Below are 16,829 nucleotides of genomic sequence, written 5' to 3'. Positions count from 1 at the left end.
ACTGAGTACTATCAGTGGACAATCACTGGCGCTATTTTATGCAGGTGATCATGAAAACTTTGTCTCTATTTGGCAGTCACTTTTTTTCTCTACCCATATATGTGTTATTGCTTTTGAGCTATTAAGAGTGGTCCTTGTCTTTTTATGTACAGATAGTGTCTGAATAGAATTCGTTACCTTGAAAACAGCTTTGGATGATTTACTTTAGTGTTGAATAAATTGGTTTTATAGGTTAATGCTAGTTTGTGGCGTGAGCGGAAAAGCGGACGTGTAGATTTTCGCATGTTTTCATGAAAGCAGTCAGGGACGCCTCAGCTTTTATGGCAGGTGTCCATTATATTAACCAACATAAGAGGCGCCAGCACGTGTGCCTTGGAGATATCAACGGCCCAGCTATGTCGAGTCTTCGTGAATGCTGCTGGCGCTGCAACTTCACTAACTAACCTTCCCTGAAGTTATCATCTCTTACTGTTTTCAATTGCACACGATCGTACCTATACAAAAGCAGCATTTGTCGTGTAGTAACGCCCTGAGAAAACGACCCACAATCTTCATTGTTCAGGCGCATTCAGAAAGGTTTTATATTTTGTTACATCACCGGTATGTAAAATTCTTCGTTCATGAGTAATGGTAAATGCGGATTGTCTAAACCCCAGCAACGTCTTTTCGTGACACATCGAAATTGTTATAAAGATACGACACTGTAGTAAACACCTCTTAATGGCTTCAACGATTTTATGGCCCAGATAAAGTTCTAATGAGCCCCTCTCAGCCATGCTGGTCACATTGCTAATAAGGCAGACGCGTGAAACGCCACTGTAAATAGAGTTTTGTGCCCGTTCATAAAGCTTCAGGTGTCTGAAAACTGTCCGCAGTAATAACCAACCATATCTAAGTGATAAGTGATGTCTTAGGTGTTACGCTGGACTCCATCAACCTGCCGCGCTGACACATTATGAAAAAGGTAGAACGTTAAGAGGGAACTTTGTTTTCTGGCACGTTATTGCAGCCAGCGAGTGCGGTAGACCCGTCGTCATCTCTGAGCCCCCAAGGGTCCGAGTAAACGCGGTGCCAGAAGATGCGGACCACGGCGTGTGGCCCTGGATGGTCGCGCTGCACTTGAACGCGCCGTCACCGACGCAAAGCCACTTCTGCGACGGTGTCCTCATCGGCGACAACCACGTATTGACGGCCGCGCACTGCATAGAGTAAGAAAGCTCAAGAACGAACGTCTTTGGGGCCATAATTTTCATCATAGCAGTCGTATTCATCTTTCCACTTTATGTCCGTTGCCGTTCTTGACAATGCTTCTTTATATGGCGAATTCGGCAGCGTTTTTCCACCCTTTTTCTAAACGATACAATAGTGATGCAATAAGCAGCGCGTGCTACGCTGAGAAAGCGCACTTGTGCTCAAAGCTAGAAACAGCCCTGGGTTGAGATAAATGTGCCCCGGGAAACTATAGAATTCATTAGTTTTAGCCCATTGAATGGTACGTGCTCACATAATTAAGCTTTAACTAGTCTTGGCACAGAGAGAAGTGCTCGACGTATTGGTACAACACGCAGAAGATAAATGTAGGCCTACACTCGCCTGAGTCGCAGTCAAAGCTGCTGGGTGCATTTTTCCGAGTAAATATTGGGGCACCACCACTTGGTGCCTCATGACGCTGCAAAATGTGCCCATACCCCAATTCGAAGGTCTAGGATAAAGTTTAGAAAATCATGAGCCATTCCACTCTGTGAAGGTGGATGGCCAGCGAAGCTGCTTAGCATATACGACAGCGAGGTGACGCAGAATTTTGAATATAGGTACAGACTCATTTACCTTGACTGCTATATACACTCGCGTGCACCAAGAGACCACCGTCCCGAGGAGCCGGAGGGAACTAGAAACGCGTGATGTTTCAACGGGACCGCCACCACGGGAATGCGGAAGGAAAGCAGATACAGAAGCGCTTGGAACGCCGACCAAGAGACGGCGGTGCGAACATAGGCTTGGCCGACACGGGTTAAAGTGTAGTATCTGTTCTTATCAGGCTAATACTGGATATGGGTTGTATAGGGACCCAAGACAACAAACTTATTGTCCAAGTTGGCGGAATGCTTGAAGCTTGCTTCACCTCGGTCGCAAGTTGGCCAAGTATTGCATTATTTTCGGGATCGGGCGATGGTTTTGCGGACATCGATCCGCTGGAAACTACCATATACAGCTTCGCTGTAAAAACGTGTGAAGTTGTTACTTCTAATGTACAGAAGTAATATACAAAATGATGTACGGCGGTCTAAAAACGGGTTGTACATAACTGGATGCAACAAGAGAAATCTGGACTTGAATAACAAATTCCCTATTTAATTTTCTTTTAGCGCTTCGTCAGTGTTCTATGCGTCACTCCGCCAACGTTATGGCTGCGCAATCATTGGACCATGAGTGTTAGACCTTAAATAAACAGCACAGTAGAGCGGCATCAATTGTTGCATTGTGCCAGCGACGCGTGATGACGCGTCACAGTGACGTGTGATTGGTGTCAAATGCGTAAGAGATTATTTACGCGTTTAAACAGGCGGGTATTCTCGTTTCCCCTTGTTCAGCTACTCTATGCAATGCCTTTAACTCCTTCCGCCTGTAATAAAAGGTGGGCATCATGACTGCGAGGAACGCAGCGAACAACCTTGTGCCAACTTCCGCAGACGTGATATATTAGAATGTTGCCACCACCCGCACGATGCAGCAGAAGGGCACACACATGATGATGATAATATACGGATAATGAAAAGGTGCACAATAAATGCTTACAGTAATTTTCCCTGCGTGAGAGCGGCCATCCTGGCCTCAGCCTAAAGGTACGGGGAATGCACGTGAAGGGCTTCATACGAAAAACGTGGACCACTTCGGTAGAGCGGCAACTGCAGTCAGGTGAGGGAACAACAGGGGCCACACGAAAATTACCGGGAGAAGTCATTTCCAGCTCTATGTATGGGCCAATAAAGCGATATTGAAACTTCCCACACAACCCAGCACTGTGAACTGTTGCCCATAGCAACACTTTATCGCGGGGCTGGTAGGAAACTACGCGAATAAATGCGTCATAATGATCCTTGCGGTCCTGTTGTCTAGCTTCGGTGTTGAAGCGGGCACGCTGGCGACAATGGCCAAGGCGGGAAACATATTCTTTGCAGGAAGATGGAGATGGACTGACAGGGGCAGAAAAGAAAGAAACGGTCATAAAGGAACTGGGCGAACGGCCACAAACAAGGTAGAAGGGCGAGTAACCGGTTATGCGTTGGACGGCGGTGTTATACGCGAAGGTGACGAATGGCAAAATTGCGCCCCAATTTCGGCGATGTGGTTGAATATAGGCTGCTATCATGTCAGAGAGCTTGCGATAAAACCGGCTCAGTCAGGCCGTTGTTCTGAGGATGGTGAGCTGAAGTAGCCTTGTGAGTTGTACCAGAGGCTTTCAGCACTTCGCCTACCAGTTCTGAAAGAAATGTCTTTCCCCGGTCGCTAAGAAGGACACGAGGGGCACTGTGACGTAGGAATATGGGTTGAAGAATGAAGGTAGCGACTTACAAAGCAGATGCAGAATTGACACAAGTTGTTTCGGCATAGCGCATGAGGTGGTCGACGGCTGTAACTTTCCATTGACTATCAGCTGGAGTCATCGGAAGTGGCCCATAGAGATCAATGCCAACAATCTTGAACGGTTCCGCAGAACACGAGACCAGTAGTAGCTGCCCTGCAAGAGCTGACGTTCGCCGCTTTCGAGGCTGAGAAATGCGCAGGAAGAGACGTATGTTGCCACATTGGTAGACAGGCCAAGCCAGTAGAAACGATTTCTTATGCGCTCGTATGTTTTCAGGATGCCAATGTGGCCAGCAGTCAAATTGTCATGAGAGGCCTGAACGACACGAGCACGAAGGCAGCGAGGCGGTACGGGCACGCAGCGTTGTCCGTCAGCATGATGGATATGGTGGTACAGCACGGAGTTTTGTAACTTGAATTGTGTCAGCTGGTGACGGAGCATGGTGCAAGGCGAGCGCGAAGCTCCACGAAGGTGGTCTATAATATGTCGACAGTACGAATGGGCAAGTTGTTGAGACGACAATGATTCATGGTCTTCAGAAGTGAGATGGTCAAGAGTTGCGAAGGACAAAGTTGCCGTAGGAGTGACGTCAGGGATTGCGTCCCTGGAGGTGGTTGCGGTGTCATTGATGAGTGCGGCTGTAGAAAGCGGGCAGTGAGAAAGAGCGTCTTCGTCATGGTGCTTTGTACCATACTTGTAGATGATCTCAAAGTGATATTCTTGCAGACGAAAAATCCAGCGACCAAGAGATCCTGACATGTTCTTGACTGCGGAGAGCCCACATAAGGCGCGATGGTGTGTCACGATGGTTAAATGGCGGATGCGGGGACAAGGGCTAAACTTCTAGACGGACCAAACGACAGCTAGGCATTCCTGCTCGGTGATGGTATAGTTCTTCTCAGCAGGTGTGAGTACGCGGCTTGCACTTTCAATGACTCTCTCACACAAAGAGGTGTCTCCCTGGAGGACAACAGCACGAATTCCATGGCCGCTACCATACGTGCGCAAGATAGTGGGTGCAGTCCCATCAAAATGACAAAGGACCGGTTCAGATGTGAGGGCGCCCTTCAGCTTGTCAAAGGCAAATTGACATTTTGGTGACCACACGAAGGGAGCACCAGAACGAAGTAGGTTGAGTAAAAGAGCAGCTATGAAGGCGAAGTCGCGTATAAGTCGGCGAAAATAGGAAGCGATGCCAAGGAAACTGTGCAGTTATTTCGTCTTTTCTGGTCGAGGAAAGCAAAGCACCGCCGAACTTTCGTCAGGATCAGGTCGAATGCCATCCTTGCTCACAATGTGACCTAACAGCTTGATCGTCTTGCTTGCAAAACGGTACTTTTTGATGTTAAGCTGAAGAGCAGCGTTAGCGAGGCATGTGAGAAGCTCCTCCAGATGGGACAGAAGAGTTGACTCTTCTGGGTTAGGTAGGTACAGGTGCTGGGTGAATGTCGGTGAGAAAATAACGATATCGTCTATATAGCACAAGCATGTTTTTCACTTGAGCCCGCGCAGAACAGAGTCAATCATGCGCTGAAGTGTTGCAGCAGCCTTGCAGAGGCCGAAGGGCATGACGTTGAACTCGTAAAGACCATCTGCTGTTGCAAACGCTGTCTTTGTCGTCTTCGCGCATCGGAATTTGCCAGTAACTTGAACGCAGATCCAGGCTGGAGAACTACTCGGTACCTCGCAGAGAATCGAGGGCATCGTCAATGCGAGACACAGGGTATACATCCATGTGAGTAATCTTGTTGAGCGCTCGGTAATCGACACAAAATCGCACGGAGCCATCTTTCTTTCGGGCCAAAATGATGGGAGACAAGCCAGGGCTAGCAGAGGGGCGGATGATCTGACATTGAAGCATGTCAGTGACGTTTCCGTCAATAATTTTGCACCCGGCTAAACACACCCGATAATGCCGCCGACGAGCGATGGATCTGCCGTCAGTCTGAATGCTATGCGTTGTGACGGAAGTCTGAGCAAATGTCGAAGGCTGGGCGTCGAATGAAGTTTCATGCCTCTTCAACAAACTAAGTAACTGTTGCGTCTGCGAAGGGGTCAAGTCGGGGCTGATTGCGGCTGCAAGAGCAGAAGTAGAGGGAGAATGTCCAGCATAAGTCGTTTCCGGGAGAGTCGCCTTTAGGGGAACGACACAGAGAGGCTCGGAATCAACAACGCTAGCCAAAGCGGCGCCTTTAGGAATGAGACTTTTCTCGGGTGTTGCGTTTCTTGTGGCGAGAAGCGCTGATCCATTGTCAAATCGAACTAGACCTGATACAATGGCTATCCCCTTCTTGTAACAACGCGCAGAAGGTAATACAAACGCATATCCATGGTCGATGACGTCGGACGTGATGGTCAGAATTTGCTGACAGCCTGAGGTAGCACGCTATCTTCTGCAACGAGCAGCCGAAGTGGCTTGTACTTTTCATCGCCAAGCGAATAATCAGTGTCGGTAATACGTACGACACATTGCCCACAACATATAGCAGCAGAAGCAGAGCCAAGGAAATACCATCCTAAGATGAGCTGGTGGGAGAATGGCGACAGCACAGAAAACTGTATTTGTTGGATAATGCCGTCGGTTACTACACGCACAGTACAAAACGCGGAAGGGCGGATAGAGTCCCCTTGAGCTGCAACCCACAGTGATCCATCGTTAGGCATTGTAAGTTCCCTGAGACGCTTACACCAATCAGCATGCATAACAGACAAAGTGGCTCCAGAGTCCATCAAAGGTTCAACTTGCAGACCCTCAACGAACACAGACGTCATATCACAAGGGCGCGCTGGAGGAACTATAGTCCTGTCGGTAAATGCAGTTTTTCCTCCGAAAACTACCTTACTCAGGCTGGAGTGGTGACGAGGAGCGGTTGGAAGTGAGCGGCGTCTGGTGCTGCGGTAACCATTCGATGTGATTGGTTGTTGCGGGCGGAGATGTCGAACGGCGCGGAGGGGACGCGTAACACCGGTTTTGAAAATTGGCCCCACACTTTCACGTTCAGTCATGTCGTACCCGCGACGCTCACCTTGTTGGCGCTTTCGGCAAAAAAGTTATATGTGGCCGTGATAACCACAGTAATAGCATATAGAATGAGATGGTCGCCAAGGTGGGTAGTAGGGGCCGCTCGATACGCTGGGAGATAGTGCGGTCAGGTGGTATGATGAAGGCTCAAGTGGTATCGAGGGGACATTGGCCGGAGGAGCGACACCAACCTGCGCGTATGTGGGTAGAGACGACGTTGAATGGACGCCTGTTGGAGGCGCGGTAGCAACCTGGGGTTATGTTGGTAAGGGGCAATGAGCAGGAGTATCAACATGCGCCGAGCAAGTCATGCACGCGAGGTCCTTCTTGATCACGAGTGACTCCCCCACACGATGATTGGCTTCCGCAGTCAGCTATCCACACAGGACATTATGCTTCAGATTTCGGAAGAGGCCCTCCACCCCCGAAATACAAAACGCACGCGAGCAATACTAGCTTTGGACCTAACCAAAGCCTTTGACAACGTCAACCATTCCACCATCCTAGAAGCGATCTGGGCACTAGGAACCAGCCCGCACACCTTCAAATACATTTCAGCCTTCCTAAGACACCGCACAGCAGCAGAAATCAGCTTCGGGTTTTTTCCTCCCCAACCTTCGCACTCGGCAGCAGAGGCATCCCGCAAGGGTCAGTCCTCTTGCCGCTGCTCTTCAACATAACACTCATTCCCATGACGAAGGCGTTAAACGTAGTACCTAATCTCTCGCACTCCTTCCATGCCGAGGACATTGCACTGTGGACAACGAGCAACGACTCCACTATCCACTAGAGAGCAACGACTCCACTATCCTCCGCCTCACAAATCCCTCACTAAATTAGAGCAGGTGATGTGGCGCCAGCTACAATCTCGCACTTTTCTCTCGCACGTCCCGCAACGCTGCACCAGAACGCTGAGGAGGAAGGACCAACGGAGATGAGAAGCCAAGTGCTTGAAGTTTCTCGCGGCTAATCATTCGAATCATTACACGCACGTCAGGGTCCGCCGTAGGACAGTGTTCGCAGTCCGGCTGCACGCGTACGGACTCAAACTCGTCGAGGTGCTGGCACGTCAAGACGATGTCAGTGACTGTAGGCGGCTTCCTCACGGATAGCGCGTTGAAGGCCACAGTACCAATGCCTTTAAGAACATGACGTACCCTCTCCTATTCAGTCATAGCATCACTGACACGGTGACAGTGTGCAAGCACATCCTCAAAGTACGATGTGTAGGTCTCAGTGGAGTGTTGTTTGTGGGCATCAAGAGTTTTCTTCGCAAGGGCGGAGCGAACCACCAGCGTTTTCAAATACTTGTCGAAACTGCCACTTGAAGGTGGTCCAATCGGAGAAATCAATCGGTTGGTTGAAAAAGCAACCCGCCCGTCAGATAGAACGAGACATGGCGGAGCCTAAGTGTATATATATATATATATATATATATATATATATATATATATATATATATATATATATATATATATATATATATTTGTACAGCTAAACATCCGAATCTATCTGGGCGCCTTTAACTGGGGTCCTTGATCATTCACACCACTCCGCCCACCCTTATTCCCGATGACGGCAATCTTCCGCCCGAGTATGCGAGATGTCTTAATCGTGTTGTGCGTCGGACATCAAAACCAAGCCCGGCGCCGATTTTCACTAATTGTCCTGACCCCTTCATTTACACACGCACGCACGCACGCACGCACGCACACACACACACAGGCGCACACACACACACACACACACACACACACACACACACACACACACACACACACACACACACACACACACACTCATATATAGATATATAAACATGATTCATAACTAATTTCCTTGATGCTTTCCTTGGCTTTATTGTCTGTTGGTTGTTTTTCGATGGGGTCGAAATGAGAAAACACCTGTGTACTTGGATTTAGGTGCATGACAAAGAGCTCTAGGTGGTCCAAATTTCGGGAGTCCCCCACTACGGTGTGCCTCATAACCAGATCATGGTTATGTTACGTTAACCCACAAAATTTAAATACTTTTTGACTGCTTTTATGCAGTCATGATCAACAAAATCGAACCCCTCACTTTCCCTCCTCCTTTCATCTTATATATCCGTGTTTGACAATCCTTCCTACTGTGAAATGATGATGATGCTTTAATTTTTTGGGGGCGAAAACCCGATTCTTGTTTAGCGGCCATATTCAAGTACAGAACACACGAGTAAGTCGAGCGCATGTTCAGTGGGAACGCCTTGCTTAATGTAAACTTCTCGGCTTTGCGGGCTGCGTGACAGTGCCCACAGAAATAGTTCGTGCGTACGTGCGTGTGTGTGCTTCGTTTTTTTCCTTTCTTTATCCTTCTTTCTTTCACCTATTGCATCGCCCTGCCCCTCACCCAGTACAGGGTAGCCAACCGGAGATAATCTCTGGTTAACCTCCCTGTCTTTCCTTTGCCCCCCCTCTCTCTCTCTCTCTCACTCGAGCAAATTTATTTCGCGCATGCCGATGAAGCAATGCTGACTACGGTATTATAACGACGGCGGCATGGTGACATCATGGCAACAATGAGATGATGAAGCGGACCAGAAAACGACGAAGTGACAGCTATCAAACGAACACAAGGGCATCTAGAAGACGGCTGACATCAAATGCAGACGGGCGGATGCATAACGACGAGCAAATGACCACGATGGCATGATTACGAGGGCATGATGACCACCTTATGATGACAGTTGTATCATTACGGTGTTGTAAGGCCGATGGCATGATGGCGAATTAGAGACCAAATGAGGATAGCATTGACGTGAGGACAGCGGCGTCATGAGGACGACGAAGTAAAGAAAGCAGAGCTATGAAGACACCATGGCAACAATCATATAACGATAAACGTTATAATGATATAAAAATACTACGTTGAATTTACGAGACTACATGTCGACGACGGCAGACATGTGTTGAAGCTTACCTCCACGCATACGCGCATCACCTGCCCCGCACCAGGCCACCTCGGCTGACACTAAATCCCGTGCTTGTTTGCATTATAATCGGCATTGTCAAATTGTGCAAGACGGCGGCCAACAGGAAGGTGCCACCAGTCAGTACCCTAAAAGCTGTGGTAAGAGGCAAAGAAAGCTTTGCTCTGCTAACAGTAAAGTCCATCATGGAAAATAATGTTGGCGCTAGCATTCTTGCGAGTGATAACATCGCTCCCGTAATGGTTTTCGCATGACAGCGTTGTTATATTTAACTTCTTTAGAAACTAAATGCATGTCTACGTGATATTGTCGAGTTAAGATTCCAATGGCATTTCTCTTGCAGCTCCAAGCTTTCGAGCGAAGTCCGTGTCCATCTCGGTTCCCATTTCACAAACCTCAGGCTGCCCGGAGAGCAGGTCATCGAGGCAGAGGAGATATGCGTTCACAAGCGCTTCCGCAGTGGACAGGAAATGGTGCACGCTGAAAATGTTTCTGTGAAACTATCAGATAAGTCCGCATGAGCACGGAGCAAGTGCATTAGATATTTCTTTCTTTTTATTAGTCAAATAGTACCAATATCAGGGACCTGTGTGAGCTGACACTTTAGCTGTAGATCTTCGCATATCGCAAAAACTTCGATAAATGGCATTGGTTGCACATCGTAGAACATAAGTTAAATATAGGAGAGATTAGAAGGGTGCTCGATGCAGACTTGTGCTTTTCTCTCCCCTTATCGAAATGAATTTTGCAGGTGACAGTTCTGTCACCCGTGCAGCAAGAACGACAATTAAGCAAGAGTTTAGTTGGATCGGAAAGCTTTGAATAGCAGCCAGATTGCAGAGAAACTGAATGCAACTAATGTAGGAATAGCGTTGACGCAGTTTCCAGTTACGTGCAACAAGAACACTACATATTATTTCAATTGTTCTCATTAACTACGGTAAATTTGTCAGTGATCTCAAATTGAGGCAACTTTAGGACACTACAGACATGAAAAGAACCAAACATTATTTATTTCTGTGCTGCCTTACTGTGTAGCGTCCTTGTTTCGTCTTGAATGCCACAAGAATAAATTCCTGCACATTTCAAGCAAAACATCATTGAAGTGTACGTACGACAAGCGCCCGACAGACGGTAACTACTTACGTTGATCATTGACCCAAGCAACATTTTGCGTTAACTATACAAGAGTATTATTCGGAAATGGACATTCGAAAATACATTCAAAAATATCAAGTAGGCCTCGTATGTCTGTTCAGTTACAATTAGTTCTTTTCAAAAACACCCCCACTTAGCACCTATTAGGTATACTGGTCTCTGACACAATCGTGTATTAACACCACATTCACTTCACTCCTTGAACCAGGATACTTGTCGTTTGAGCTCCCGCACTTTGCAAGCAGTTAACGCAGCTTGAATCGTGGATCCTGGACCAGGAAAATGTGCCACCAAATGCCAAGGCATTTATCTCGTACTTAGAATCTTCACATGAACCTTCACTCCAACATTCGGGAGTTTGAGGGCCGTGGTCAAAATGCTGCTACGTGGGCTTGACAAGGACCACGGCGCGGTAAAGATGGCACGAATTGGCAAACACAGGTATGAAAATATACATTTAACGCTAACAAAATGAGAAATTATTTATTGAAGCAAACAATACTCTCAGATATATTGTGAGTACAGATCGAATGAAAATATATTTACAGTGCATGGTGTCTCAAATTAAAGGCAGGCAATGATTACACCATATCGCAATAAAAGCCACATCAGCATTGAGGCTGGAGTAGATAAAAATCACACGAGATATTTCTCATCACATGGTATACACAAAAAATTGCAAAGCATTAGTTCAGGAATAGAATAAGAGGGGTAAAGCGTTATAAACAAGGTAGTACAGCAAATGTACTATTATGTACAACAAACGTACACAAAAGCGATGAAATGCCGTATTCAATATTTTCAAAGTGTTAGTTGATTTCAGCGAAACTGCAAAAGAAATCGCAGCATTTTTTCGCGTAATTAGTGCGCATGCGCGGAATATCCCAAAATTTAACGAGACGCGTTATGCCGTTAAATCACCTCTGAATTAGTTTTTTTTATATTTCAGGGCTTTCTTTATAACTTACGAAATACAGTATAGAGAAAGGAGGCACGAAAAAATATATCGTCGTGGAAACAACTTTATTTTGGCTGCATTAACACACTCGGCAAATTCACAATCACACTTATGTCAAGAAAGTAAATTTTAAAAGTTAGCATACCTTCAATTGCCCAATTAGCAAAGTACGCGGACATCAAGAACTGTTAACTAGAGACAGCTACCGCCCGCATGCACATCCTCTGAGTCACATAACTTAAACCACCTTTTTTTGAAAGAATAGCTGAGGCTACGTGGAACACGATGGTATGCATACAAGCAATTTCTCTTTGGGTGATGGACACATGACGCAACTTTTGTGCATTTCACTGAATGTTTCAGTATGATATCGCTGTGATCAAGTTGAAGGAAGCTGCTACCTTCAGTCACACGGTACAACCAATATGCTTGCCCGAAACACATGCGGAGCTACCCGATAACACGCAGCTGTATGCAGCTGGGTGGGGAAGCGGGAAGGAATGTGAGTTCTTGATTCTTTTTTTTATATTGTTATAACAACTGTAACGTTTGATCAAATGTAGAGTTTTTCCACGCAGTTCAGTTTAAACAAAAGGGTTGTTTTAACAAAACAGCTGCATCCCTTTGCATTCTATATTTCCTGCGTAAGAAGTTGTAACAAAGTTGCTCCTGAAGTTTCGGCCTCTACGTCGGCAAATATTGCCTTCTTCAGTGTTCTTCCTCTGCATATCGAAATAACTTCGCATGCCTCATTTATGTTCAGTAATAAAATGTCCCTTCAACTACTTTACGTCATCATGTTGAGATATATTAGTAAGGGTTTTGATTTATCTTATTACTACAGTAGTTGATGCATGTGCATATTCTGCTGATAGGAGCACGTAAAAGACGTCCAGAAGCAAAGCTGCAAATAATTGAAATAATGTCCGTTAATTGGCAAACGCGAAATGTTTTTTAGTCTATGATCTTGTGTCTACAGTAAATTTTGTGTTGCTGTTACGTGATTATCCTGGCGAGTTGTCTATATGCTACAACATATCTCAAGAGTTCAAGTGACAATGTTCTAAAACATCCATTTAGTCAATAATTTTAGTACCATTTCTAGCCACATATGCATGGCGACTAGGAAAAATAGTAGACAAAGCTATATTTACAAAATATAGACACATCGAAGCCACTTCCAAGATGACAGATGAACAACAACCACAAACGCGTGCCTTGCCCATTGTCGTTTTCGTTGTCTAGCTAAGCGCCTTCTCCAGAGTGCGGCAATCGCCTCTAACATATGACTCCCGGTGGTCAGAGCGCCAACTTGGTGCTTAGAGAAGGGAAGGTGCTGTGACGGAGACTCACGGGTTCAGAAGAAAAACAATGACGACGTCATTAGAGCGCACCGAACATTGCGAGCTACAGACCAAGAGGGGCGATCTTGTATGTGACCTTGGTGAATTTGTGTGAAAGCTTGTAAAGCACAGAGTAGCGAGAAAGAAGATTCCAAGACATGACGACGGGGCGGTGAGGCATCCAAAGAAAGACTAAAAGTACTGGTCAGAAGCGAACGGTTCTCAGGCGGTATTGTAACGCGTCGTTAAAATGCAGAGAAGGTAACGCCAGCTGTGAGCAGCCGTTTGTGACCGAGGCGAAGCATCACGGGAACATTTTGTAGATACGTGAGTAGCTTCAGGCAGTAGTGTATCAAAGGGCACCGTGCGGTAGATACGGGGATATTGTTATAACAAGCCCGTGAAATACTGATTCAGGTCTTGAACTGCAGAATCTATCTGTGGCCGCGTGCGGTCTGTTAGACATTGCTTACAACCCTAATCTTTTCTTGGACAATGGTTGTTTTCTAATATTCGATGCATGCTGAAATAACAATATCGTATATAGCATCACCGTAGAAAAGTTGGTGTGGGTTGGAACACTCGTGGAATATGTTGCTGAAATGAATCAAAAGCAAAGGATGTCACCTCACTTTATGCACTGCCCACGAAAGTTTAGTTCCTTATACAACGGTTACTCAATTCAGTGTGCCTTCTGTCGGATCGATCGAAGTGTTTTTGATATAGGCACAAAAGAATAGCTGTCAAACTTTACCATGTGCATCAATGCAGGTGAAAATTGCTCCCAGGCGAAAACGTTAAAGCAGATGACTACAAGTTCTATCGCTAATCGCCGGTGCTTGGATTACTTCAACAAGACGGCGGACCCGTCCATAATGTGCGCCTACGTGAAGAATGTGCCATCTATTTTCGTAAGTCATTCGTCTATTCCTATCTAAACCTGCTTCGGTTGTACTCCTCTAGAAATGTAGGATGACTCGAAGAAGCAGAAACCGTTTTCTGTAATTGTTACACGCACAATGGGTGAGAATTTTACAGCTAACTTTACTACAGATTCTCAATCATCTTTGGGCATATTTTAACGGGATCAGTGACTATCGCTAAGACGACAACAAATTTTTAAATAGGAAGCTACAATAAGATATAAATACCATTGGCAGAATTTTCGTTTGTGCATATATAGTTCTTGCACCGCCAGATTTCAAGAAGTTACTTTGCTATTTATTCTGGCTTGTTACTGTTTTCTTTAATGCGAAACAAGGGATACATCACAACATTATCACTTATTATGTGCAGCCTTGATGGAGCTTTTTTTGTCGTGACACTGAAATAATAAAAACAAAATATGTTTTATTGCACCATTAGCCACTTTCAGATATTGCCCCTTGTATACTTGCCCTGTTTTATTTTGCATTGTTCTAGTATTCCATTGGTTTTTCATCATTTTCGATTCCAAGTAATAATGAACAGGTGACAGAGGCTACTTCTGTAACTAGCGACAAAGTTAGCAGGACGTTACAAGACATGAAAAGGGAGAAAAGCGGTAAGAGAAGATAGCATATCTGTCGATTCATCAAAGACGGAGGAGACATGATGCTTCTAAACCTCGCGGCCCTGTATACGAACTGTCGCACGGCTTCAAGGCACCCAGAGAAATGAAAGAATGCTAACATTATACTAATTCACAAAAAGGGACACGTTAAAAAATTGAAAAATATAGGCCCATTAGCTTACTTCTAGTATTGAATAAAATATTCACCAAGATAATTTCCAATAGAATAAGGGCAACACTAGACCTTAGCCAAGCAAGAGAACAGGCTGGCCCCAGGATGGAATATTTCACAATGAATATCATAGATGTCATGAATCAGATAATCAAGAAATCTGCAGAGTACAATCAGCCTCTTTATATGGTTTTCATTGATCACAAAAAGGCATTTCATTCAGTAGGCATACCAGTAGCCATAGAGGCATAACGTAAACAAGGAGTGTAGGAGGCTTACGTAAATATCTTGGAAAGTAACAACAGAGATTCCACAGCTACCTTAATCCTCCACAAGGACAGTAGAAAGATACCTATAAATAAAGGGGTCAGACAGAGGCAATTATTTTAATGCAATTCACTGCATGCTTCTAAGAAATATTCAAGCTATTGAATTGGGAAGGCTTAGGGGTAAGGATCAATAGTGAATATCTCAACAACTTTCGGTTTGCAGATGACATTGTCCTGTTCAGCAACACTGGGGCCGAGTTACAACGAATGATTTAGGACCGTAACAGGGAGAGTGTAAGAGTGAGTTGAAGATTAATATGTGGAAGACAAAGATAATGACCATTTGCCGGCCAAGGGAACAAGAGTTCAGGATTGCCAGTAAGCCCCTAGCGTCTGTGAAGGAATACGTATACCTAGGTCAATTACTCACAGGGGACCCTGATAATGAGAACGAAATTTACAGAAGAATAAAAATGAGTTGGAGGGCATACGATAGACATTTGCTGATGCTGACTGGAAGCTTACCAGTATCAATGAAAAGAAAGTGTACATCCACTTCGTTCTAGCGGTGTCAACATGTGGAGCAGAAACTTGAAGACTGACAAAGATCGAGAACAAGCGAAGGACTGCGCAAAGAGTGATCAAACGGAGAACACTAGGCGTGACGTTAGGAGACCGGAAGAGAGCGGTGTGGATTCGTGAGTAAACGGGGATAGCTGATATTGTAATTGGCATTAACAGAAAAAGTGGCGCTGGGCAGGTTACGTAATGCGTTGGTTAGATGACCGGTGAACCATTTGGGTTACAGAATGGGTGCCAAGAAAAGGGAACCGCAGTCGAGGGCGACAGAAGATGAGGTGGGGTGATGAAATTAGGAAATTCGCAGGCGCTAGTAGAAATCGCTTGGCGCAGGACATGCGTAATTGGAAATCGCAGGGAGAGGCATTCGTTCTGCAGTGGACGAAAATAGACTGATGATGATGACTTGGATTGTTGTACTTGCTGCCGATTTCTCCCATTCTGATATTTTGTAAAAAAAATTACGGTTTACTTACTGGTAGTAGTCCAGTGCGCCAATAACGGAGCCTGAAACACATGGCGTTCATATTGCTATCATTTTTCTTGTGTTTCATTTTCGTATTGTTTTCATTTGTCTACATCCAGGGCGACACAGGTAGTCCAGTTGTGGGCTATTGTGCACCGACTCACTGGGTAATCTATGGAATCGTGTCCGACGGACCACGACGTGACGGCTTCGAACACTTGCCACTCATCGCTACCAAGGTTTCGCATTACACCCAGACGTTCATTTACCCTTACATGGACGCTATGAGCACGTCCCAGGTTCAAAGGATATGCGCATCTCGACGTTGAAATGTGCGTGCTGACTTATTTGGCGTTTCCCACATTATGGAAAGTAGTCCGCTCGAACATTCGGCGTGAGTGTTGCAAGCAGTGAACTCTAGGCTTCTGCTGGCGACAACAGCGTGGCCGTCAGGTGTTAGAAGCAGTTACCCTAAGATGAACACCCGGCTGCCGTCGACACATCAGAAACATCATGTGTCCAATGCGTAGATCCAAGCTCCCTAAAAGCTGCAATCACGTATCTTGTTTTACTTCGCCCTGTCAGCAACTGGGCACCGAGCGCTTGTGTAGCGAGCTAAATGTGCTGCTTTCTGAAATAAAAATGTCATCATCACAAACTTTTCCGCATGGCATAATACGAAATTTTTTGAACCTGACAAACTACCGTCGAGGTCCTTTAAATCACCCTAAAACGTTGTCGAAAACAAAATATTAC

General features: G+C 45.6%; 1 protein-coding gene and 1 pseudogene across 1 annotated transcript in view; both read left to right on the top strand.

The window, feature by feature from the left end:
- LOC139055939 (chymotrypsinogen A-like) overlaps positions 1 to 16,829 on the top strand; it is a 63,435-nt gene extending 46,606 nt beyond the window's left edge. The window contains exons 5-9 of the mRNA XM_070533610.1: positions 1,010 to 1,208; positions 9,920 to 10,049; positions 12,056 to 12,194; positions 13,807 to 13,946; positions 16,193 to 16,829. Coding sequence (XP_070389711.1) covers positions 1,010 to 1,208; positions 9,920 to 10,049; positions 12,056 to 12,194; positions 13,807 to 13,946; positions 16,193 to 16,402 — 818 coding nt within the window. The 3' untranslated portion in view covers positions 16,403 to 16,829. The remainder of the gene's footprint in view (positions 1 to 1,009; positions 1,209 to 9,919; positions 10,050 to 12,055; positions 12,195 to 13,806; positions 13,947 to 16,192) is intronic.
- LOC139056476 (U2 spliceosomal RNA) lies at positions 1,998 to 2,176 on the top strand (annotated as a pseudogene).

The sequence above is a fragment of the Dermacentor albipictus genome, chromosome 2 (genome assembly GCF_038994185.2).
Source record: "Dermacentor albipictus isolate Rhodes 1998 colony chromosome 2, USDA_Dalb.pri_finalv2, whole genome shotgun sequence".
NCBI classification, from domain to species: Eukaryota; Metazoa; Arthropoda; class Arachnida; order Ixodida; family Ixodidae; genus Dermacentor; species Dermacentor albipictus.
The sequence above is the reverse complement of the archived record's forward strand: the minus strand, read 5'-3'. Positions and strand labels throughout refer to the sequence as shown.